General features: G+C 43.8%; 2 protein-coding genes across 3 annotated transcripts; both read left to right on the forward strand.

The window, feature by feature from the left end:
- Nucleotides 1-2660: 2660 nt before the first annotated feature.
- LOC128429875 (uncharacterized) lies at nucleotides 2661-5906 on the forward strand. 2 transcript variants are annotated; one of them, XM_053415729.1, is made up of 8 exons: nucleotides 2661-2879; nucleotides 3017-3067; nucleotides 3282-3542; nucleotides 3907-4149; nucleotides 4291-4428; nucleotides 4573-4635; nucleotides 5025-5082; nucleotides 5278-5906. In XM_053415729.1, exons 1-8 carry the CDS (start codon nucleotides 2849-2851, stop codon nucleotides 5285-5287), a joined length of 855 nt encoding a protein of 284 aa, XP_053271704.1. In that variant the 5' UTR covers nucleotides 2661-2848; the 3' UTR covers nucleotides 5288-5906. The 2 variants fall into 2 exon arrangements, with proteins under 2 accessions (XP_053271704.1, XP_053271705.1); XM_053415730.1 differs by having other exon boundaries at nucleotides 2666-2879; nucleotides 5028-5082.
- A 2440-nt stretch (nucleotides 5907-8346) lies between these two features.
- On the forward strand, nucleotides 8347-22283 carry LOC128429868 (uncharacterized). The gene is made up of 19 exons (XM_053415719.1): nucleotides 8347-8483; nucleotides 10661-10696; nucleotides 11235-11525; nucleotides 12158-12430; nucleotides 13048-13323; nucleotides 14305-14577; nucleotides 14685-14951; nucleotides 15464-15817; nucleotides 16354-16611; nucleotides 17271-17519; nucleotides 18073-18438; nucleotides 18982-19233; nucleotides 19575-19823; nucleotides 20000-20119; nucleotides 20242-20257; nucleotides 20350-20441; nucleotides 20565-20609; nucleotides 21079-21141; nucleotides 21379-22283. The coding sequence occupies exons 1-19, from the start codon at nucleotides 8447-8449 to the stop codon at nucleotides 21387-21389; spliced, it is 3528 nt and encodes a 1175-aa protein (XP_053271694.1). The 5' UTR covers nucleotides 8347-8446; the 3' UTR covers nucleotides 21390-22283.
- Nucleotides 22284-22350: the final 67 nt, after the last annotated feature.

Consider the following 22350-nt stretch of genomic DNA (forward strand, 5'->3'; position numbering starts at 1 on the left):
GGTTAGAGGGCAGGTAGGGAGGTAGGAAGGTTATAGGGCATGTAGGGAGGTAGGAAGGTGGTTAAGTAGGGAGGAAGAGAGGTTAGAGAGCAGGTAGGGAGGTAGGAAGGTGGTTAAGTAGGGAGGTAGGAAGGTTAGAGGGCATGTAGGGAGATAGGAAGGTTAGAGGGCATGTAGGGAGGTTAGAGGGCATGTAAGGAGGTAGGGAGGTTAGAGGGCAGGTAGGCAGGTAGGAAGGTTAGAGGACATGTAGGGAGGTTAGAGGGCATGTAAGGAGGTAGGGAGGTTAGAGGGCAGGTAGGCAGGTAGGAAGGTTAGAGGACATGTAGGGAGGTAGGGAGGTTGGAGGGCAGGTAGGGAGATAAGACGGTGGTTAGGTAAGAAGGTAGGAAGGTTAGAGGGCAGGTAGGGAGGTAGGAAGGTGGTTCAGTAGGGAGGTAGGAAGGTGGTTAGGTAGGGAGGTAGGAAGGTTAGAGGGCAGGTAGGGAGATAGGACGGTGGTTAGGTAAGAAGGTAGGAAGGTTAGAGGGCATGTAGGGAGGTAGGAAGGTTAGAGGGCAGGTAGGGAGGTAGGACGGTGGTTAGGTAGGGAGGTAGGAAGGTTAGAGGGCAGGTAGGGAGGTAGGAGGGTTATAGGGCACGTAGGGAGGTAGGAAAGTGGTTAAGTAGGGAGGTAGGAAGGTTGGAGAGCAGGTAGGGAGGTCGGAAGGTGGTTAAGTAGGGAGGTAGGAAGGTTAGAGGGCAGGTAGGCAGGTAGGAAGGTTAGAGGGCAGGTAGGCAGGTAGGAAGGTTAGAGGACATGTAGGGAGGTTAGAGGGCATGTGAGGAGGTAGGGAGGTTAGAGGGCAGGTAGGCAGGTAGGAAGGTTAGAGGACATGTAGGGAGGTAGGGAGGTTGGAGGGCATGTAGGGAGGTAGGAAGGTTAGAGGGCAGGTAGGAAGGTTGCAGGGCAGGTAGGAAGGTTAGAGGGCAGGTAGGGAGGTTAGAGGGCATGTAGGGAGGTAGGAAGGTTAGAGGGCAAGTAGGCAGGTAGGGAGGTTAGAGGGCATGTAGGCAGGTATGGAGGTTAGAGGGCATGTAGGGAGATAGGAAGGTTAGAGAGCAGGTAGGGAGGTAGAAAGGTGGTTAAGTAGGGAGGTAGGAAGGTTAGAGCGCAGGTAGGGAGGTAGGACGGTTAGAGGGCAGGTAGGGAGGTAGAAAGGTGGTTAAGTAGGGAGGTAGGAAGGTTAGAGAGCAGGTAGGGAGGTAGGACGGTGGTTAGGTAGGGAGGTAGGAAGGTTAGAGGGCAGGTAGGGAGATAGGACGGTGGTTAGGTAAGAAGGTAGGAAGGTTAGAGGGCATGTAGGGAGGTAGGAAGGTTAGAGGGCAGGTAGGGAGGTAGGACGGTGGTTAGGTAGGGAGGTAGGAAGGTTAGAGGGCAGGTAGGGAGGTAGGAAGGTTATAGGGCACGTAGGGAGGTAGGAAAGTGGTTAGGGTTAGGGTTAGGGCATGTAGGCAGGTATGGATGTTAGAGGGCATGTAAGGAGGTAGGGAGGTTAGAGGGCAGGTAGGCAGGTAGGAAGGTTAGAGGACATGTAGGGAGGTAGGGAGGTTGGAGGGCATGAAGGGAGGTTAGAGGGCTTGTAGGGAGGTAGGAAGGTTAGAGGGCAGGTAGGAAGGTTAGAGGGCAGGTAGGGAGGTTAGAGGGCTTGTAGGGAGGTAGGAAGGTTAGAGGGCAGGTAGGGAGGTTAGAGGGCTTGTAGGGAGGTAGGAAGGTTAGAGGGCAGGTAGGAAGGTTAGAGGGCAGGTAGGGAGGTTAGAGGGCATGTAGGGAGGTAGGAAGGTTGCAGGGCATGTAGGGAGGTTAGAGGGCTTGTAGGGAGGTAGGAAGGTTAGAGGGCAGGTAGGAAGGTTGCAGGGCAGGTAGGGAGGTTAGAGGGCTTGTAGGGAGGTAGGAAGGTTAGAGGGCAGGTAGGGAGGTTAGAGGGCTTGTAGGGAGGTAGGAAGGTTAGAGGGCAGGTAGGGAGGTTAGAGGGCATGTAGGGAGGTAGGAAGGTTGCAGGGCATGTAGGGAGGTTAGAGGGCTTGTAGGGAGGTTAGAGGGCATGTAGGGAGGTAGGAAGGTTGCAGGGCATGTAGGGAGGTTAGAGGGCTTGTAGGGAGGTTAGAGGGCTTGTAGGGAGGTAGGAAGGTTAGAGGGCAGGTAGGAAGGTTAGAGGGCAGGTAGGGAGGTTAGAGGGCATGTAGGAAGGTAGGAAGGTTAGAGGGCAGGTAGGTGAGTATGTAGGAGGTTTGTATCTTTGTCTGTAGGACCAGGATGTCTCCAGTTTCTCTCTGAGATTCAATCAACCAGTTTAAATTCTCCACCCTCTTTAAGTTGGTGTTGAAAACAGTCTGAAGGTCACTGAGTGGAGCAACTCACAGTGAAAGTGGAAGTGGCTGAGGATCATTGTTCCTCACTGTGACCTACATGAACTATTGTGTGGGCGCACACACACACACACACACACACACACACACACACACACACACACACACACACACACACACACACACACACTTTCATACCTACATCACTGAACTTTGTTTGAAAGATGCAGATTTGACAAATGATTCAACTCTTTGAATTCAGCCCATTTGGATCAGAACACACCAACGAGCGAAGTAATGATTAACGACTGCTGCATGTTTTCATGTGTGGATTCGATGCAGAGTCCAAAAGTTTCAGCAGGAACCAAACCAACAACTCAGTTTCACATGGTTTTAAACGTAGAACTCATACGTGCCTTTAGCACCAAGAACAGACCAATCAGGAAGAGGGTCTGTCGTTGGTATTTGAGTCTGATGGTCTCAGTCGTCACTCCACAACATGGAGCTCTTATCTCTCTGTATCCCACTGTGTGAGTAGCAGGTTCTGTTTGAAGCTTAAAGCTGTTTGTCTAAATTATCTCAGATTTATTTATTCAGCCAGCATCTAGACGTCATCTTTAATCTCCTGTTGTCTCATGTGAAGGTTTCTGTGTCTTTGTCTCCTCAGTGATTCTGACACTTGTTGCTGAAGTCCACAGCCTGAAGGATCGGAGAGACGGTAAATCCACTTCCTGCTAATCAGCATCCTACACGTCAGAGTTCAGTACATGGAGCGTGATGTCGAGTGTCTTTGCTAACGTTTCTCATGATCCTGGGTTTAGCTCAGCAGGCAGGTGGTGTGTGTGTGTGGGGGGTTAAATCACTATGTTGTAATCTCAATAACGTAAAGACAATAGCATTGAATAAATATCTTTAATTTCCATTTGTCTCAGATGCAGCTTTTCCTCACTTCGATCCACAACGACTGCAGTTGTTTCAGTACGAGTCGGTCTCTATCAGCTGTGAGGATCTGAAAGGCCTCAGCGAGTGGAGAGTGATGAGGAGGCTGAAGGATCTAACTCCATCAGACACTTCTTCCTGGGAGACGTCGACCAGATCCCGCACGATCAAAACCGTGCATGAATCCGACAGCGGAGAATATTGGTGCGAAGACGAACACGGAGAGAAAAGTAATGCAGTTAATGTCACTGTTGGTGAGTTGAACAAAATCTGATCCAACCTTTTGATGTTCAACTTATCAATGGACTGAAGTGGCCCACGTTCTCCCAGCTTGAGGGGAGGTACTTTATGAATGAACAGGAGCTTGTGGGTGCAGCTTGTAGCGTTGAAGGCACCTGGTCTCTACGGCAGTGTTTTATTTCAACTATAGACGATCTCTGCCACAGCTTCATCATAGCATAAATCATCTGTTTGGCGACATTGGCGGTCGTCCCTCTCATCGGTGGTTCATTATTACATCCATAAAGGTTTCACTGTCCTGTACCAGCAGAAAATGAAGATCTTCTCATCGTGCACGACAAACAGAGACTTCAAGGTTGAGTCTGTTTTACACTGTAGGTGGAGAGCTGATCCTAGATATTCCTCTTGGTCCTGTGATGGAGGGAGATGACCTGACTCTGAGCTGCATCATGGAGAAACCTTTCAACCGAATCGCTGAGTTCTTCAGGGACAACGTCCGTATCACGACGGGATACAAAGGAGTGATGAGCATCTTCCGTGTGTCCAAGTCTGATGAAGGACTCTACAAGTGCAACGTCTCCGGAGTCGGAGAATCACCAGAGAGCTGGCTGAATGTCCAAGGTCAGAGCAGCCTTATATAAACACACGTTATATCACACCATTAGCTAAATGTTTTAAATTAGTGTTTGAGTTGAGTTGATCAAATTTATTCTGCAAACATGAATTATCATCTTAAATGACAGGTTCACTTTATCCCAAAAGGAAAAGCTACTCTGGCTGTGCACAAAGATAATGATCCGTCCTCCAGTGGAACCCCTCATCTGGTCCTGCTGTGGACCTTGACCATTGTTTTACTGGGCTCTCTGCTTCTGCTGGGACTTCTCTATAGAAACCGTCGAGGTAAAGTGACTTAAACTAAAGAGACTAAAAGGAGGCGCTGTAGAAAATATTGATGTTTTACCTGGAAGAGTCTGAACTAAGCTTCCTGAAGAATTTCCTTTATTTCAACTCTTTAACCTCGTCTGCTTCTTTTCTCTCCTCCAGCATTAATCTGCTGTTCATCAGACGCGTCAGCACTTGGTTCCGACTTGGCCATGAACCCAACAGGTGAGGACGTGCAAGCAGAAGTTACCATTCAGGATATGTGTAACATATACACATATATACACACATGTACACACACACTTTTCAATGTTAAATTCAGAAATATGAGGCATTTCTTTGTAGTCCTGTTAAATGAGATTAAATAAAATATTTTAAGTTATCAGCATATTACTTTTCAACTTCATTGAGTTGCAGGTGATAGTTTGAAACCACATGAGGTTCCTCTGCACGTTTATTCATCTGCAGCACGAGGACCTGAGGTTGAAAGCATAAAAACATGTTCTCATGAAGATGCAGAATAGAAATGGTTTAGATCCTTTATTCAGTTTAAAGCACATTTCAAATTCAGAGGGAATTTTTTAAATTACATTTAAGTCGATTTGTTTCTCCAGCAGTTTCCAGACAAGATTCAAGTTCAGGGGAGGTCTTCTACTCTGTGATAAACAAAAGGTAAAACTGCAGACGATGGGTAAAATGAATCTTCACTGTGAACCACATCACCAGGTTCTGAATACTATGCATATATTTATTTATATATATATATATATATATATATATATATATATATATATATATATATATATATACACACACTCACTCAGTTTCCTCCTCTGATGTGGTCGATCTCTATTTTCTGTTTCACAGGCCTCGCTGACGCCTGACAGACCCTGAAGAGGAAACTTATGTGTGTTTATGATAAAGTGACACCACATTAGTCATAGAAATAAATAGAAAATGAAAAATAAATTGATCACTGATGATAGTGATAGACGTTAGACAGAAAAAGCCTAGTTTGTTTCTTTGTGTTACTTTAGTGTCAGAGTGAGTGCTCTGTCTGCAGATGAGGATCTTTGCCTGCACCTTGGCCTCTTCCAAAGGGCTTGATCAATGGGCGTGGCCTGGGGAGCTGTCAGCTGCTGATTGGTTTGTCTTTAACGCCTGAAAATTCAAACTGTTCAGTTGGACAGCAGCGCCCCCTGTTGGCTTCAGTCCCCACACATTAGTACTACAGGTTAATACTTCCTGTTGGATTAACTGTTGGTTCATCCTGCACCGTTTTCTCCTCTTTGTTCAGAGTCAGGATTAGTCGCCGTCTTTCAGGTTCATTAAGTTTCCTTTCAGTCAGATGTATCTTCAGTTTGTTGTGTGGTTTCACCCTCAAGTCCTCATGTAGAAATACATTGTGGTTATTTTGGTGTGTGCTTGTGTTTCAGTGTTTTGAGTTTTGTTTCATGCACAGAGAAGAGACACGTCTTCTCCTGTTAAACTGAAGAAGCTGAATAAACTGAATAAACAAGCAAGTCCCTGTTCCTGAGGCGATGTGTTGTCCATAGTGAGCAGGGGGAGGAAACCTTTACTATCAAGAGAGACATGTTGATACCTGGTATTTCATGATGGCCTGATAGGATGATGATTCACGTTAATAATAGGAAACCTGATTCGTTAAGTTCAGCACAACACTGAACTGTACAGCCTCTGCAGAGGGGCTCCAGAGCTGCGGGGGGGGGGGGTGACCCCTGTGTGGAACCGTATGTGTTTGATGTATTGGACGTTTTGTGTCTCCTGTGGCAGAAGTGTCCCTCACTTTCCTCTGGTGTGAGTCCTCTGGAAACACTTCCGTTGTCGTTTCTCTATTTGCTGCACGTTTCCGTGTTGTGTTGTGTTGTGTTGTCTTCTTCGACTTTTCATATTCATGATTTGTTACTATGAGACTTTTTACTTTTTACCAAACAGACACCACCAGAAATCCTGTTTTTATTTCCACGTCCTCTTCTGGTGTGAATTTTGACTTCTAGCTGCATATTTGAACGTCGTATACAAAGCTCTCCTGGAAGTAGTTTGCTGCTGTAGAAAGATACGATCAGGTGTTCGTGCCTTGAGGAGGAAGTGGAGCTGGATTTCATCATCTGATTGTGACTCAGCGTCACCTCAACTTCTTCAAACCAGGTTCTGCTGTGACTGAGCCGGAGTCAGAATCTTATCACACGGTCTCCAGGCATCAAAAGGCTTTTTACATTTAACTACACTTCTATTTGTAGTTTGGGTAAAAGTGAATGTGATGAATTCAAACTACTGCTGCACATGGTTCTTGTGATGTTCTTCTTCACACTGTGATTGAAGCTGATCACCAGCATTTCACACATCATAGATACATGCTCTTTAAAAGTCTGCATGTTAAGCAGCAGTCTTCATGCAGAGCATCTGGAGACAGTTTGTTGATTTATCAGCAGGACTACACAAAAACTACTGAACCAATATCCACAGAACTTGACAGAAGGATGGAACCAAGAACCCAATGAGTTTGGTGCAGAAACAGACAAAGGGACAGGAAGTTGTTCACTTTGTTTAAAATTAACATGTTGGACTTTTCCACCAGTTTCCCAGTGAAAGATCCCATTTAGAGAACTGGTATATTAGTGTTTGCAGATTGATTGAACTGGACTGTCGGGGCTCGGCGGAGGAACTCAGAGGGAAAAACACATATTGTGTCATTCTAGTGTTTATGAATTAATTCAACACACAAATGTCAGATTTTTTGCTTGCCTGTGAATCAGTGTTAATAAAGACGTCTTTGGAATTAGAATTAGAATTAAAGGACACATGTTGAATGTGTTTTAACATCTGATGCATGTTTCCTGTCACGTTGTTTCCTGTCATCAAAATGTCACAACATGAAATGATCATAATCTACAAAGATATTTTACATTTTCAGACTGAAAAAACTCATCAGGAAGGCGGAGTCTGTGGTTGGCTCTAAGCTTGTCACCCTGGAGGAGGTGGTGGAGGACAGGATGCTGGCAAAACTACTGACAATCATGGACACTCCCTCTCCCCCCCCCTCCACAAAGCACTGGACAAGCTAAGGAGCAGCTTCAGCCACAGACTCATTCAACCCGCTGCTCTAAGGAACGATACAGGAAGTCGTTCCTCCCAACCGCAATAAGACTGTACAACTCCTCTACCTCTGTCAGAGCCACCATCACTGAACTGACCTAAACAGACCTGTCTCCTTCACTGTGTACCCTGTACAACACTCCGCTCCATATACTGGAACACTTACTCCACATCATATGTGATATGTGTTAATACAAACCATATTGATATTATATATCATTTATACAATAATATTGTCTTTGCACACTCTGTCTACATATTCTCACACTCATAGTATATTATATTATCTATTGTATAGTCAAATACTTATATTTATACCTCTACTATATATCATATCATATTATATCACTGTCTAACAATAACATTACCATCATATCATCAGTACTATTACCATCATCTTGCCACTGCACCTTATCTACCTATTTATCTTGTGTTTCTGTTTTTTATTCTTTCTACCTCAATATTTTATTTTATTTTATTCTATTGTATTTTATTGTATTCAAATGCACCGGCTGCTATGACGATTTAATTTCCCTTCAGGGATGAATAAAGTAATCTATCTATCTATCATATTTGTGGCAATACTACATTTTCTTTATTACTGCATTAAATTCCCATCATTGCTATCTCCATTATTTCAGATATCATATAATTCTAAATGTCCAGTAACTATCAGGAGGACAGTTGTGTCTGGTGCAGGGACGTGTGCTGGTTTCTATCACGGTGGCTCCACAGCAGCAGAAACGTATTAAAGTACAAGCAGCCTCCGAGTGGGGGGGTGAGGTTCCTGTGAGGAAGGAAACTGACCCAGGAAGCAGAAGAGCACCAACACCTCCCTCTCTCATGTTGATAAGAGATGTGCTCCACTGATCCTCCACCTGTCTTGAAGTGTGTTTGAGTGGAGCTGCTGGATGGGACCATGGGGCTCTCTCTGCTCCGTGTGCTCTCCTTATTCTGTGAGTATCAGGAACTTTTATTCTATCAATTCAAAGTGTTGTGCAATAGTAGTAGACTTGACGATGGCTAATTATTAATAATCATTAAATATGATTGTTAAAATGAAATAAAATTATTTATCAAAAATTAATAACAGTTATTAAGCTATCGATTAAGGATAGTAAAATTAATTAGAAATGATACGTTATTCATTAAGAATAGTTAAATAACTAATGAAAACAGTAAAATTATCAATTAAGAATATTAAAATGTCCACCCTGGTTACAGGGACCAACAAGGCAATATTTAATGATCAGTCTCAAGTTATAAAAGTTAAATTAATAATCTCAATATTTAATATTAATGATTATATAATAAACAATGAAGGGTTGTAAGTTTGAGCACAGGCTATAGTAATCCAGGTGTATTCACATACATATGCACAAATAATCACAAAATACAAATACTTTAATTACAAAAGGATTTATTAAAAAGAGAAATAAAGTTGATGTTATTTCAATGATTGTTCATTTAACAAACTCCAATATTTCAAAGATGACAACGGCAGCAACACTTATCACAATATAGAAACACATGTAATACTGAGGGTATTTATCTGTGTATGAGTGTGTGTTTGTGTGTTTGTGTGTGTGTGTGTGGGTGGGTGTGTGTGTGTGTGTGTGTGGGTGTGTGTGTGTTGTCGTGTGTGTGTGTGTGTGTGTGTGTGTGTGTGTGTGTGTGTGTGTGTGTGTGTGTGGGGGGGGGGGGGGGGGGGTTGTGTGTGTGTCTGTGTGGGTGTGTGTGTGTGTGTGGGTGTGTGTGTGTGTGTGTGGGTGTGGGTGTGTGTGTGTTGTCGTGTGTGTGTGTGTGTTGTCGTGTGTGTGTGTGGGTGGGTGTGTGTGTGTGTGGGTGTGTGTGTGTGTGTGTGTGTGGGTGTGGGTGTGTGTGTGTTGTCGTGTGTGTGTGTGTGTGTTTGTTGTCGTGTGTGTGTGTGTGTGTGTGTGTGGGTGTGTGGGGGTGTGTGTGTGTGTGTCTGTGTGTGTGTCTGTGTGTGTGTGTGTGTGTGTGGGTGTGTGTGTGTGTGTGTGTGGGTGTGGGTGTGTGGGTGTGTGTGTGTGTGGGTGTGTGTGTGTGTGTTTGTGTGTGTAAGAAAGAGAAGGGGGAGGGGCGTGGAGTAATGACTTGGTCACGTGGTGATGTAGTCTGGCCGAATTCAAGTCGATGTCACGTTAAGAAATTCAAAATGGAGGTTTTACGACCTCACTGGCCCCATGAGGCCGAAGACAAAATGGCGGCAGGTAACGTGGGTTACACAAAGGACGTTTTCAGACAAAGAGATTCTTATCTCGTGGTTCTGGAGCCAAAGGGCGTCGAGATGCATTCAGGCTCTTTTAGACGAGATTCATCCATGTAACATGAAATATGTGAATGGAGGTCGGGACGTGTGTTAGAAAAGAGAGAGAGAGAGAGAGAGAGAGAGAGAGAGAGAGAGAGATTAGAAAAGCTGTTGAAACATTGACTTCACCACACAGTGCACTGATCTTTTGAAAGTCTCTGTAAACTTGGTCGGACGGTAACAGTGAAAACGTTCGACACAGCAACGGCTGAAATGTCTTTATCTATTTGCAGAGGTAACCAGCTGCATGTATTCTGTTACATAAACTTTAATAACTTTTATTAGAGACTAAATTGTGATTGTTGGAGAACCGTTAGAAAGTGGAAACTATATTTTCTTTAAATTTATTATTTGATGCCCGACACATGAAAAAAGTCACATTTTATAACTGATTCATTGATTTATTTACCAAAAGATAATTTGATATATGAAAAGTTGATTTAGAAACGAATCAGACATTGTGATGATCTCATGAGAATTATAGACTTTAAAGTTACCGGCTGTGAATATTGTCCTGATGATTATCAGAGAAGCAATCATCTGATCCACATGAATTCAAATAAATGGATCAAACTCAGCAGATCACTGATATTTGAACTTCTTTGATTCATTGAGTTATTGATTCTCAAGTCATTTCATACTTTTGTACAATTTCTTTGATGGGTAGTTTTAATACTACTGCTCATACTCTCTTTTACAATATAACAGTACTTACTAACAGACTTATTACTAGAGTCTGTACTGTGTTTGATTATTTACCAGGTTTATTAATGTCTGATGAGATACCAATGTTTCTTTCAGTGCTGAATACACTCCTCTCCTGTGGACTCACTGAATGTGAGTCAGCTCTTTTCTTTATTGATCTCTATCTTTATTAATATGTATATTTCATCCCATTTTTCTTCCTGTATGTTGTCACTAAGATTAGTGAGTATATGAATGAACTGAAAACATATAGAACAAAACTCTGGTTGGTATTCTCTCTAACTATGTTCTGTTTGTGCGCGGGGGGGGGGGGGGTTAGGGTTAGATGCTGATCAAGTAAAGCACTTCACAATAACTGGGACAGTAGATACATGAAGCTTATTTTCCACATGGTGGAACAAATCCAGGTTTCTTCTTCTGAATGTGTCGTTCAGTCTCCACAGTCAAAGCTGAAGAACTGATCTCAGCTCCTGACGTCGACCTTTCACACGGACAGAAAGTCAATCACATCATTCACTCACTTCACTTCAGCTTCTTGTTTGACTCAGACATTATAAAAACAAACCTGTGAGTAGCAGGCTTTCATGACTGGCTACGATGAAACAGAACCAGTCAGCAGCAACATTAACCAGTTCTCTCTGTTGGTTTTACATTTGTGTTGAATGTTCAGTGTCCAACAGAAGCTTTGTCGTGCTGCAACACAACTGGACTCAGATATTCAGCGGTGAGACGATCTCTGTCCGGTGTGAGATCCAGGGAGGAGGAGACACCCAGTGGGAATATGAATGGAGGACAACAAGCTCCCACCAACCAGTCACTGGTCCAAACACAGCTCCCACACACAGTGAATACAGGCTGGGCCCTGCCTCTGTTTTCCACAGTGGAGAGTACTGGTGTAAGGCCAGAGCGGACTGGTATTCCTCAACAGAGTGGAGTGAGGCCTTCCAGCTGAGAGTAACACGTACGTCCAATCATCTTTCACAACCTCCAGGAGGACGTCTTCACCTCTTTCTATTGGTTGTTCTTAGCAGGACCAGTAAAAACTACTAAACCAATTTCTGCCCAATCCCCAGAAAGCATCTGGGTGTGAACCTGAACTGGTCCACATGTAAACCAGCTAATGTGGCCCAGATACCTTAAAACCAACCTGGGTCTTTCTGGCACACATCAGGTGCTGTAGGCAAAGTGTGATCTGGATGTGGACCTCAAGTGGTCCATGACTGGAGAACATGGCTCAAACAGCACTAACACATGGGGGCCACCTTCGGCCCTTGTGGTTGACACGTGGTATTGCTTCGGCTCATCTGTGGCCCGGCTCTGGTGAACAGCAGTGGACTGCCCCAGTGCCATCACTCCATGAGGTGTGTGGGCTGGATGCCAGAGTGACAGTGTGGGCCACATCTGGGCCTGAAGCATTGAGCTATGTGGGGATCAATGAACCTTTTACATGTGGAGATTCATCATTAGACCTTTTTGTCTTATATATTCTACGATCAGAACTTTGTCCTCTACTGAGGGAAACTCTGCTTCATACACTTTAATCTTTTTGTCTCATTTAATTTGTCTTTCATTTTCTCTCACACACTTTGAAAGCCGATAAACCCAGACCCAGGCTGACTGCTGATAACACAACCATCACAGGAAAGGGAAGCGTAGCACTGACCTGCTCTGTGGAGAACGCGTCTGAGTGGAGATACGACTGGTTCAGAAGAACCTCAGCCTCCTCTGCAGCTCAGATCCTAAGATATAATGAAACAGATGATGAACTCAGCATCTCAGAGGAAGGCATCTACAGCTGCAGAGGACGGAGAGGAGACACAAGCTTCCTCACAGAGGACAGCAACCGAGTCTCAATAGAGAACAGAGGTAAGAGTCCGTTTAGAAATCCAAACACTAGTTACCTCCTGTGGAGGTTATATTCTGTCCCTGGACGTTTCTTTCTTTATTTGTTTGTCAGCAGGATTACACAAAAACCACCGGATGGATTTCAACAAAACTTGAGACAGAACCAATGAGATTTAGATGGAATCCAAACATCCAGACTTTCTTTAACATGATGTAACTTTAACTGAGCAACAGCGCCCTCTGCAGCCACACGTGATATTTTTCAATAACTTCAGAGTGAAGCTGAACTGATCTCAGTTCAGCTTCACTCTTCAGCTGCAGCTGGTTGTGTCAGTGACTCTCAGTCAGTTCTTCTCTCAGGAGATGGAACCCACTCAGCAGAGTCACAGAGAACAGACGCTCAGGGAGAGAAGGAGGAAACTTTCTCCTTATTAAGACAGAGAATCATTACATTAACTTGGAAGCTACTGTTTTAAAGTTCACAAGTTGTAAAGTGTTTTTCTTTAAGATTGTGTGATTCTTGTTTGATTCTTTCCCTGATGAAGAGATGAGAGGACTGGTATCTGTACAGTTTGGTGGAGGGAGGAGCTGTACTGAGCTTCTACTTTCTTCTGTTCTCTGTTTCTATTTGTGATCAGTTTCCCACAAGGCCTCTGTGGTCCTGCAACCTGACTGGTCTCTGGTCTTCAGTGGTGAGAGGATCACTGTCCGGTGTGAGGTCCCTGCAGATGAACTGACTGAGTGGGAGTATGAATGGACCAAACCCAACTCAACTACGGCTCCAACACACAATGAACACAGGATTGTCAATGTGTCCTCGTCCGACAGTGGAAGCTACAGGTGTTTGGCTAAAGACAAGAAGAACTTGAATTCCACGACCGAGTGGAGCGATGACGTCACATTAACAGTTTCTGGTGAGAAAGACCGAGTTTTGAGAAACTGGCAAATGTCTCCTTCAGTTTATTTTCATAATCGCTGATAAGAAATAGAACACAACTAAAAAGTAACGAGGGATGCACCGATTCAAAAGCTGAACATCTTACCGATATTTATCTGGTTGTTGCGATCAGCCTATTGGCGAGTAAGATGAGGTTCACCGATGTTTAGATGTTATTCTCATCTGGGAGGAAACAAGTGCTGTTCAGAATCCAAGTCAAAACATCCTGGAGACAAACGATCTGGGACCAAGGTCCTGACGATACTCGACCAATCGTGAGTCAGCCTCAGCTGTCAGTCACCATGTTTCACCAGGTTTTTATAACGTCAAAAACTAATTCAGTTCAATTCAAAACTTGAACACACAGAACATCAGAGGTACAAGAACGTCCTTTCCTCCTGAGATAATCTGACCTGTACTGGAGCCAGCCACCAGGGGGCGAGCTCACTGTTGTGGAGCTGTGATGTGGTCCATCTTTATATACGGTGGATGCTCAGCACCTTTAGACCAGATGGATGTGGTCCACTTCAGTGATGCTGCTCCTCTAGCTTTCCTGTGGACAGAATGGATCTGAGCCTAAACTCGTCCACTTGTTAAAGAGCTAATGTGGTCCAACCATCCCAGAACCCACCTGGGTCTTCATGGTAAACATGTGGTGCTCTAGGCAAAGTGTGATCTGGATGTGAACCTAAAGTGGTCCATGTGGTGAATATGGTCCAAATAGATCCAAACGAGTCGGGGCCACGTCTGGCAGCTTTGGTTGATGTACGGTACGGCTGTGGCTAACTTGTGGCTCTGATGTGGCAAACAGGTGGTATAATCTGGACCAAACCATTCTGTGCTTCTGCTTTTACTGCTGTTTTAGTTTGTACGACCTCAGAAGACTGAAGGAGATACATGTTCTACTCATTTAATTCAACTCACATGAAATGGACTAAAGTGTTTTTAACATTAACAGAAAGACCAGTGGCTCACCTGAGTGCTGACCACAGAGCCTTTCCAGTAGGGGGCAGTGTGCTCCTGACCTGCTCCGTGGGCCCAGCATCACCTGGATGGAAGTATTACTGGTTCAGAGGTGAGAAAACCTCGGAGCCCCTGACGGATGAGGACTTCAAGTCACGTGGACAAAGTGCTAGTGCCTCACGTGAAGGACTGTACTGGTGCAGAGGAGGAAGAGGAGATCCAGTTTACTACACCCAGTACAGTCACCCAGTCAGGATTCATGGAATCGGTGAGTGAGGAGAGAATCCATTCTGCCTCCATGATGTTTGTTGAGATGACGTAAAGGTTGATGCTGATACAAGCTGTTATTCTGTCTTCACTGGTGAATATGAACAGTCCACAACACAGCTGCTGTGACTCTTCAACCCAACTGGCCGAGCAGATACAGAGGAGAAGCCGTCACCCTGAGGTGTGAGATCCAGGGAGGAGACTCTGAGTGGGAGTATGAATGGACAGCAACCAGCTCACATGCACCCCCCAACACAAAGGAGTTCAGGACCAGTCTGGGATCAGATCTGAGCGGCAGCTACTGGTGTCAGGGCCGACTGAAAGGTGCACGGCAGAACTCAACAGGATGGAGTGCTCCCCTCACGTTGTCTAACGGTGAGTCAAGTCATATTTAGTATTAAAATGTGTTTAACTTTAAATATAACAAAGTTTATATGTGTTCAATGCTAATGTACTAAAGAGAAGCCAAAGTATCCTGGATACCAGCCATCTTTCACTTTTCAGGTCATTTAGAGCCAGAGTCTGTGAAATCATGATGGAGGTGTGGAGCTGGGGTATCGAGGTCCCGCCCATACATGTGCTCAACCAATCACGAGTCAGAGTCAGCTGTCAATCAGGACGTTTCACTGTTTTTATAGCATCAAATAACTAATTAAAACCAAACTGATCAGAAACATGAACACGTGAACAAACTGAAATGAAAGAAACCATGGTGGACATGTACTGCAGGCAGCCACCAGGGGGCGGTGTTATAGTTTGGCTTCACTTTTGGGGGCAGTGATGTCGATGGCTGAATGTGAAGCATCCAGAAATGTCATTGGTTCCAAAATGAACATCTGTAGACAAACATGAAGACGTGTTTCTGTTGTGACGATGTTCTGTTTCAGCGGCTGCACCACGACCTGTCCTCACTGTGTCTCCATCATGGCTGACTCCTGGAGCCTCAGGGACTCTCACCTGTGGGGGGCTTCCACATCCCACTGCAGGATGGAGGTTCTACTGGTACAGAGCGGACACCATTAGTTTGGATCAAGCCCCCAAATGTTTACGATATGGGTCGATCGATATTCACTTTCCTGAGTTCAGTTATGAGCTGCTCCCAGGAAGCGACGGAGGAACTGAACAAAACTCCTTCATCATCCAAGGCCTGACGGAGTCAGCAGGTTATTCATGTCGAGCTGGAAGAGGAGACCCCGTGTTTTACACTGAGTACAGTAACACAGAGTGGGTGTGGCCTGTAGGTGAGTTTGTTTCTTTCTCTTGAAGCAGATGTTGTCCCTTCAGTCGGTCAGTTACTTGGGGAACTTTACTTTGGCTGGTTCCTCCAGCTGATTCACTTTTAGAGGTCATAGGTCAAAGGTCAAGACAGATACAGGGTTAGAGAGACAATCTGAAGTTTATATTGATCAGAGAATCATTCCCCAAAATCTAATGTCACATGAAAAAAAATATTTATGTTCATCCTATAGGACTGACCTGAAGTTGATATTATTTATGATCATATACTCGGACTGACATCATCATGATGTCACTGTGATGTCACTGTGATGTCAACAAAAGATGTCGTCCTTCTGACGTTTCCTCTGTAAAATGACTCAAAGCCTAAAATGACATCTTTAATCTGGAAACATTACAAAGTTATTCTGGTAATATTATGACCTGATTCCCAAAACAAGATGTGACTGAGATGGAGTCTCTGCTGATGACTTCACGTCTTTAATGCTCAACATATTTAAACCATTAGTTTCTGTTTCACTCTTCATGTCACGTTTTTCAGATTCCTATTCGTCAGTGTCTCTCACAGTGAAGCCGGACTCAGTGCAGCACTTCATCTTTGACAACATCCCTCTGACCTGCGAGGGAAACTCTGATAAGTGGAGATTTTGGATGTCTTTTGGAGACAGAGTACTATTGTCAGAGTGCAAGTCTCAGGAGACAATCACAAGCTACAAATGGAACATGTATCGTTTTCCTTCTGGAGTTGTCTGGTGTGGATCTGGATCAGAGATCAGCAACGCAGTCAACATCTCTACAGGTTCTAGTTTTTCATTGAATCTATTCACACTGTTCATGTTTCCAACATCCCATAATGTGATTTAAAGGTACAGTAACTGAAAGTGGGGAGCACTGCCTCCCTTCACTGCTCCTGCAGGAGCTGCACCCCCCACATGTACCAAGGTGCATCACATCAAACATGATCTCTGGATGAAATTCACCCTCTTTATTTACACAACCACACGTTCAACAACCAGAATCAGCTGTGAGAGTGTGTCTGTCTGCGTTAAACAAGCAGACATCACGTGACTGTGTGGACGCCACAGCCCACAGCGCCACCCGGAGGCTGTTTCCCTCTCTGCACTCAAGAGGGAGGTCTTTTGGTTGGAGAGCAGGACTTATTGATGTCACATTCAGATTTAGTGAAGCTCTCACTCTAAACCCTGCGCTCACACTCAACTCTCCCCTGCTTGAGCTCAGATGTCCTGCTCTTGAATCCAGGGCTGTGTATTGAAACCAGATGTTTGTCCAGCGCACACACAACGTACAGCTCATGGACGTGAGGAGCAGAATGTGACAACAAGTGCATTGAATGACTTTGGCTCCACTTTAACATCTAATATTTAGACTCAAGCTGTTTATATAAGAGCTGAATTATCAGGTTGTTCACATTGTTGATGGTTTTTTAACTGTTTACAGTTGGAGGTGATGTTATCCTGGAGAGCCCTGTCCATCCTGTGACTGAGGGACAGTCCGTTACTCTCGGCTGCTCATGGTTCAGAAGAACAAACCTCTATTCCAACATCTCTTTCTACAAAAATGATGAACTCCTCCAAAGTGATGACAGAAGGAAACTGGAAATCTCAGCTGTGTCAAAGTCAGATGAAGGTTTCTACAAGTGTGAACATTCAGGAGACTTCTCAGAGGAGAGTTGGATGTCAGTAAAATGTGAGTGTGATCAATATGAGGTAGAAAAGGAGTCTCCAGGTTGAGAAGTAGATTCAAAACTTTTCTACTCAGTATTTTCACTGAGACGGTTTCTAAACACCAGGTCCACTTGATCAATACACTTATAAAACTGTTTGTTACCCAGATACCAGCCATCTTTCACTTTTCAGGTCATTTTGAGCCAGAGTCTGTGAAATCATGATGGAGGTGTGGAGCTGGGGCATCGAGGTCCCGCCCATACATGTGCTCGACCAATCCCGAGTCAGAGTCAGCTGTCAATCAGGACGTTTCACTGTTTTTATAGCATCAAGTAACTAATTAAAACCAAACTGATCAGAAACATGAACACGTGAACAAACTGAAATGAAAGAAACCATGGTTGACATGTACTGCAGGCAGCCACCAGGGGGCGGTGTTATAGTTTGGCTTCACTTTTGGGGGCAGTCATGTCGATGGCTGAATGTGAAGCATCCAGAAATGTCATTGGTTCCAAAATGAACATCTGTAGACAAACATGAAGACGTGTTTCTGTTGTGACGATGTTCTGTTTCAGCGGCTGCACCACCACCTGTCCTCACTGTGTCTCCATCATGGCTGACTCCTGGAGCCTCAGGGACTCTCACCTGTGGGGGGGTTCCACATCCCACTGCAGGATGGAGGTTCTACTGGTACAGAGCGGACACCATTAGTTTGGATCAAGCCCCCAGCTGTTCACAGTCAATTCGATATGGGCGGAATGATCTGCACATTCCTGACAAGTTCAGTTATGAGCTGCTCCCAGGAAGCGACGGAGGAACTGAACAAAACTCCTTCATCATCCAAGACCTGACGGAGTCAGCAGGTTATTCATGTCGAGCTGGAAGAGGAGACCCCGTGTTTTACACTGAGTACAGTAACACAACGTGGGTGTGGCCTGTAGGTGAGTTTGTTTCTCTCTCTTGAAGCAGATGTTGTCTCTTCAGTCGGTCAGTTACTTGGGGAACTTTACTTTGGCTGGTTCCTCCAGGTGATTCACTTTTAGAGGTCATAGGTCAAAGGTCAAAGGTCAAGACAGATACAGGGTTAGAGAGACAATCTGAAGTTTAAATTGATCAGAGAATCATTCCCCAAAATCTAATGTCACATGAAATTATTCTTTGTGTTCATCCTATAGGACTGACCTGAAGGTGATATTATTTATGATCATATGCTCGGACTGATATCATCATGATGTCACTGTGATGTCACTGTGATGTCAACAAAAGATGTCGTCCTTCTGACGTTTCCTCTGTAAAATGACTCAAAGCCTAAAATGACTCCTTTAATCTGGAAACATTACAAAGTTATTCTGGTAATATTATGACCTGATTCCCCAAAACAAGATGTGACTGAGATGGAGTCTCTGCTGATGACTTCACGTCTTTAATGCTCAACTAATTTAAACCATTAGTTTCTGTTTCACTCTTCATGTCACGTTTTTCAGATTCCAACTCATCAGTGTCTCTCACAGTGAGTCCGGACTCAGTGCAGCACCGCTATCTTGACATCATCCGTCTGACCTGCGAGGGAAACTCTGATAAGTGGAGATTGTGGATGTTTACTGGAGAAGTACGATTGTTCGAGTGCGAGTCTCAGGAGACAAGCATCACATGGACCATGGATTATTTTCTTCCTTCTGGAGTTTACTGGTGTGGATCTGGATCAGAGATCAGCAACGCAGTCAACATCTCTTCAGGTTGTAGTTTTTCATTGAATCTATTCACACTGTTCATGTTTCCAACATCCCATAATGTGATTTAAAGGTACAGTAACTGAAAGTGGGGAGCACTGCCTCCCTTCACTGCTCCTGCAGGAGCTGCACCCCCCACATGTACCAAGGTGCATCACATCAAACATGATCTCTGGATGAAATTCACCCTCTTTATTTACACAACCACACGTTCAACAACCAGAATCAGCTGTGAGAGTGTGTCTGTCTGCGTTAAACAAGCAGACTGTGTGGACGCCACAGCCCACAGCGCCACCCGGAGGCTGTTTCCCTCTCCTCCCTTGTTGATGGTTTTTATCTGTTTACAGTTTCTGGTCTTGTTATCCTGAAGAGCCCTGTCCATCCTGTGACTGAGGGACAGTCAGTTTCTCTCGGCTGCTTATGGTTCGGAAGAACAAAACTCGATTCCAACTTCTCTTTCTACAAAAATGATGAACTCCTCCAAAGTGATGTCAGAAGGGAACTGGAAATCTCAGCTGTGTCAAAGTCAGATGAAGGTTTCTACAAGTGTGAACATTCAGGAGACTTCTCAGAGGAGAGTTGGATGTCAGTAAAATGTGAGTGTGATCAATATGAGGTAGAAAAGGAGTCTCCAGGTTGAGAAGTAGATAAAAAACTGGGTTAGGGTTACAGCTGGAAACTTATTTTACACATATTCAAAGTATTTCTACAACTACAAACCTTTTTTGCTCATGGATCTTTCTTTGCTCCTCACTGCTCCTCGTCTGATCAGTGACTCCTGCAGCACCTCCCTCTGCGTCTCCTGTGCTGCTGGTCGTTGGGCTGGTTGGAGGCTTCACACTGATTCTCCTCCTCTTGCTGCTGCTGTTGTGTTGTTGCAGGAATTCAAAGAGTGAGAGCTGCTCTGGTTCATCTCATTTAAATCAAACTTATTCAAACTATTGTCACGATAGTCATGGAGCAGAGGTTGAAAAATAAAATCATGTAACGTGATCATTATTGTCTTTTCCACAGATCTGTGTTGTGACAGGTTGGTTCCACTCTCTCTTGATTCATCTTCAACAAAACATCAATACTTTACTTATTCTGTTTCATTCACTTGTGATTGTTTGATTGTTTCAGGCTCAGCCAGTCTCTGAGAACCAATCAGAGCTCAGACCCAACTGTCCACCATGATGAAGTCCAGCTGCCAGTGTACTCGTCTCTTCTCCACGGTCAGCCGTCCTTCTCCTCCTGAATGTCTTCACAGATATTTCTAACTTGATGCTTTTCAGAAGAACCTAGTCACAAAGTTTCAATTACATTTCATGTTGATTTGATTTTTTATTGACTCGTAGGTGACGACTGCATCTATGACTCAATCAGAGGAGACACGGAGGAAGGTACAGTATAAAATGTGTCTCCTGCAGAGAAGTCCTCAATGAAAAACCTTCTGGTTTCAGGTGGACGGGCAGATGAGGACAGAAATGTCCAACACGAAGTCATGACATCAATACACACGTGTGGTTTTCCAACATCTCATTTTAGTCACATGGTCCAAAGACAGACATTTGGACTCTTCAGTTGAGTCTGAAGCAGAGTTACAGGTGGAAAGGTTCCTCAGACCCGGATCCAGACCAAAGCAACAGAATGTAGTCTGACCCGGATCAAACTGAACCAGGGATCGGTTTTGCTGCGTCCACATAATGTTTGAACAACAAGCTGACGTTCATTTGCATTGGACCACGTGTGGAGCACCTGAAGCTGGTGAAGCTGGTTGTGATAGAGATAATAGAGTGGCAACGAGATCAACTAGATGAATAAAACAGTGGTTCTCCACCTTCTCAAGTCGGTTCTGTCTGATCTTCACAGGAACCCGAGGTGATCCAGAGGAGACGTCTGACTACGTTAATGAAAATCCACATTCAGCTTCAGGTACAAATATTAACAACTGGCTGTTCAGCTACTGGCTCATGAGCATCTGAAATAAACCTCAACTGAAACTCCATCATATCATTATTAAATACTTCTTGTATGATAAGTATGCAGTTCAATTGGTGTCTCACATTTCAAATCCTTTGTGTAAAACTTCAAACAGCCTTGATCATGTTGTGGTGTTGAAGTATCAAGTGTGTACTTTAGTAATTTATAGTTATTGTCACTTTGTTTCAGGAGGACTATGAATGGTGCATCCTCCAGAAAACAAGAGCATGAAAATCAACATTCATCCTGAAACACCTTCACATGTTAGACTCACCAGTTTTAAAACAGCTCATTGGAAAGAACGACTTGATCTGGATTGAATTTCAGTATAAATGAAAAAAGAAATGTTGTGATATTTGCTTTGTGTTTGCGTTCGATATTTCAATTTGCTGATATGGGTCTTTTAAGATATGCTCCGATATGAAAAGGTTTATTTTACAAGATAAACAATGTGCATTATGATTATGTCTTAATTCAAGTTCTATATAATCTGTCATTTGTGTTTTCTTTCAATTTATCTTTATTTCTTTATGAATATTATTTTACCTAAGCTTTATTGCAATTTTATATAGAAGTGATAGTTTTTTACTCCTTGATATCGGTATCTGCATTGGCCCCTAAAAAAAGCTTATTCTGTATATTTTTGCCGCAGTCATGCAACAAAAGTTTGAATACAACCTGTGATGTTTTCCATTCATACGTATAAATATGTCTTTGTTATTATTCACCAATGACTCAATGGAGGACGATGTCAGAAAGGACATCATCTGTCTGTGTGTTATGATCCATATACAGTCTGTGGTTATGTTCCATATACAGTCAGTGGTTATGCTCCATATACAGTCTGTGGTTATGTTCCATATACAGTCTGTGGTTATGTTCCATATACAGTCTGTGGTTATGTTCCATATACAGTCTGTGGTTATGTGTGATTATTTCCATGGCTCGTAATTCTCTGTTTGATAAAAACACTCGTCTGCAGACAGTTTAGCTTTTTGTTTTGAAATGTGATGAACTGTAACAGATTATAATTCAAACACATAATTGAATGTGTTCTTTCTTTTATCTTTATTAAACTTTGAAATCCCAGCTGGTCTCTGTCGATATGTCCTGTTTTATTTTGAAATCCCTCACCTCACGTGTCCTCAGTGTGACTTCCTG

The sequence above is a fragment of the Pleuronectes platessa genome, chromosome 23, assembly GCF_947347685.1.
Source record: "Pleuronectes platessa chromosome 23, fPlePla1.1, whole genome shotgun sequence".
Lineage (NCBI taxonomy): Eukaryota > Metazoa > Chordata > Actinopteri > Pleuronectiformes > Pleuronectidae > Pleuronectes > Pleuronectes platessa.

What these genes read in the sequence shown, in the direction of transcription:
- LOC128429868 (XM_053415719.1), top strand. Translation starts at nt 8,447, where the DNA reads ATGGGGCTCTCTCTGCTCCGTGTGCTCTCCTTATTCT. An exon ending in CTTCCAGCTGAGAGTAACAC is followed by an intron (nt 11,526 to 12,157) that starts GTACGTCCAATC and finishes ACACTTTGAAAG; the next exon opens with CCGATAAACCCAGACCCAGG. An exon ending in GAGTTGGATGTCAGTAAAAT is followed by an intron (nt 17,520 to 18,072) that starts GTGAGTGTGATC and finishes GTTCTGTTTCAG; the next exon opens with CGGCTGCACCACCACCTGTC.
- LOC128429875 (XM_053415729.1), top strand. Translation starts at nt 2,849, where the DNA reads ATGGAGCTCTTATCTCTCTGTATCCCACTGT. An exon ending in GAGCTGGCTGAATGTCCAAG is followed by an intron (nt 4,150 to 4,290) that starts GTCAGAGCAGCC and finishes TTATCCCAAAAG; the next exon opens with GAAAAGCTACTCTGGCTGTG. An exon ending in TCTCTATAGAAACCGTCGAG is followed by an intron (nt 4,429 to 4,572) that starts GTAAAGTGACTT and finishes TCTCTCCTCCAG; the next exon opens with CATTAATCTGCTGTTCATCA.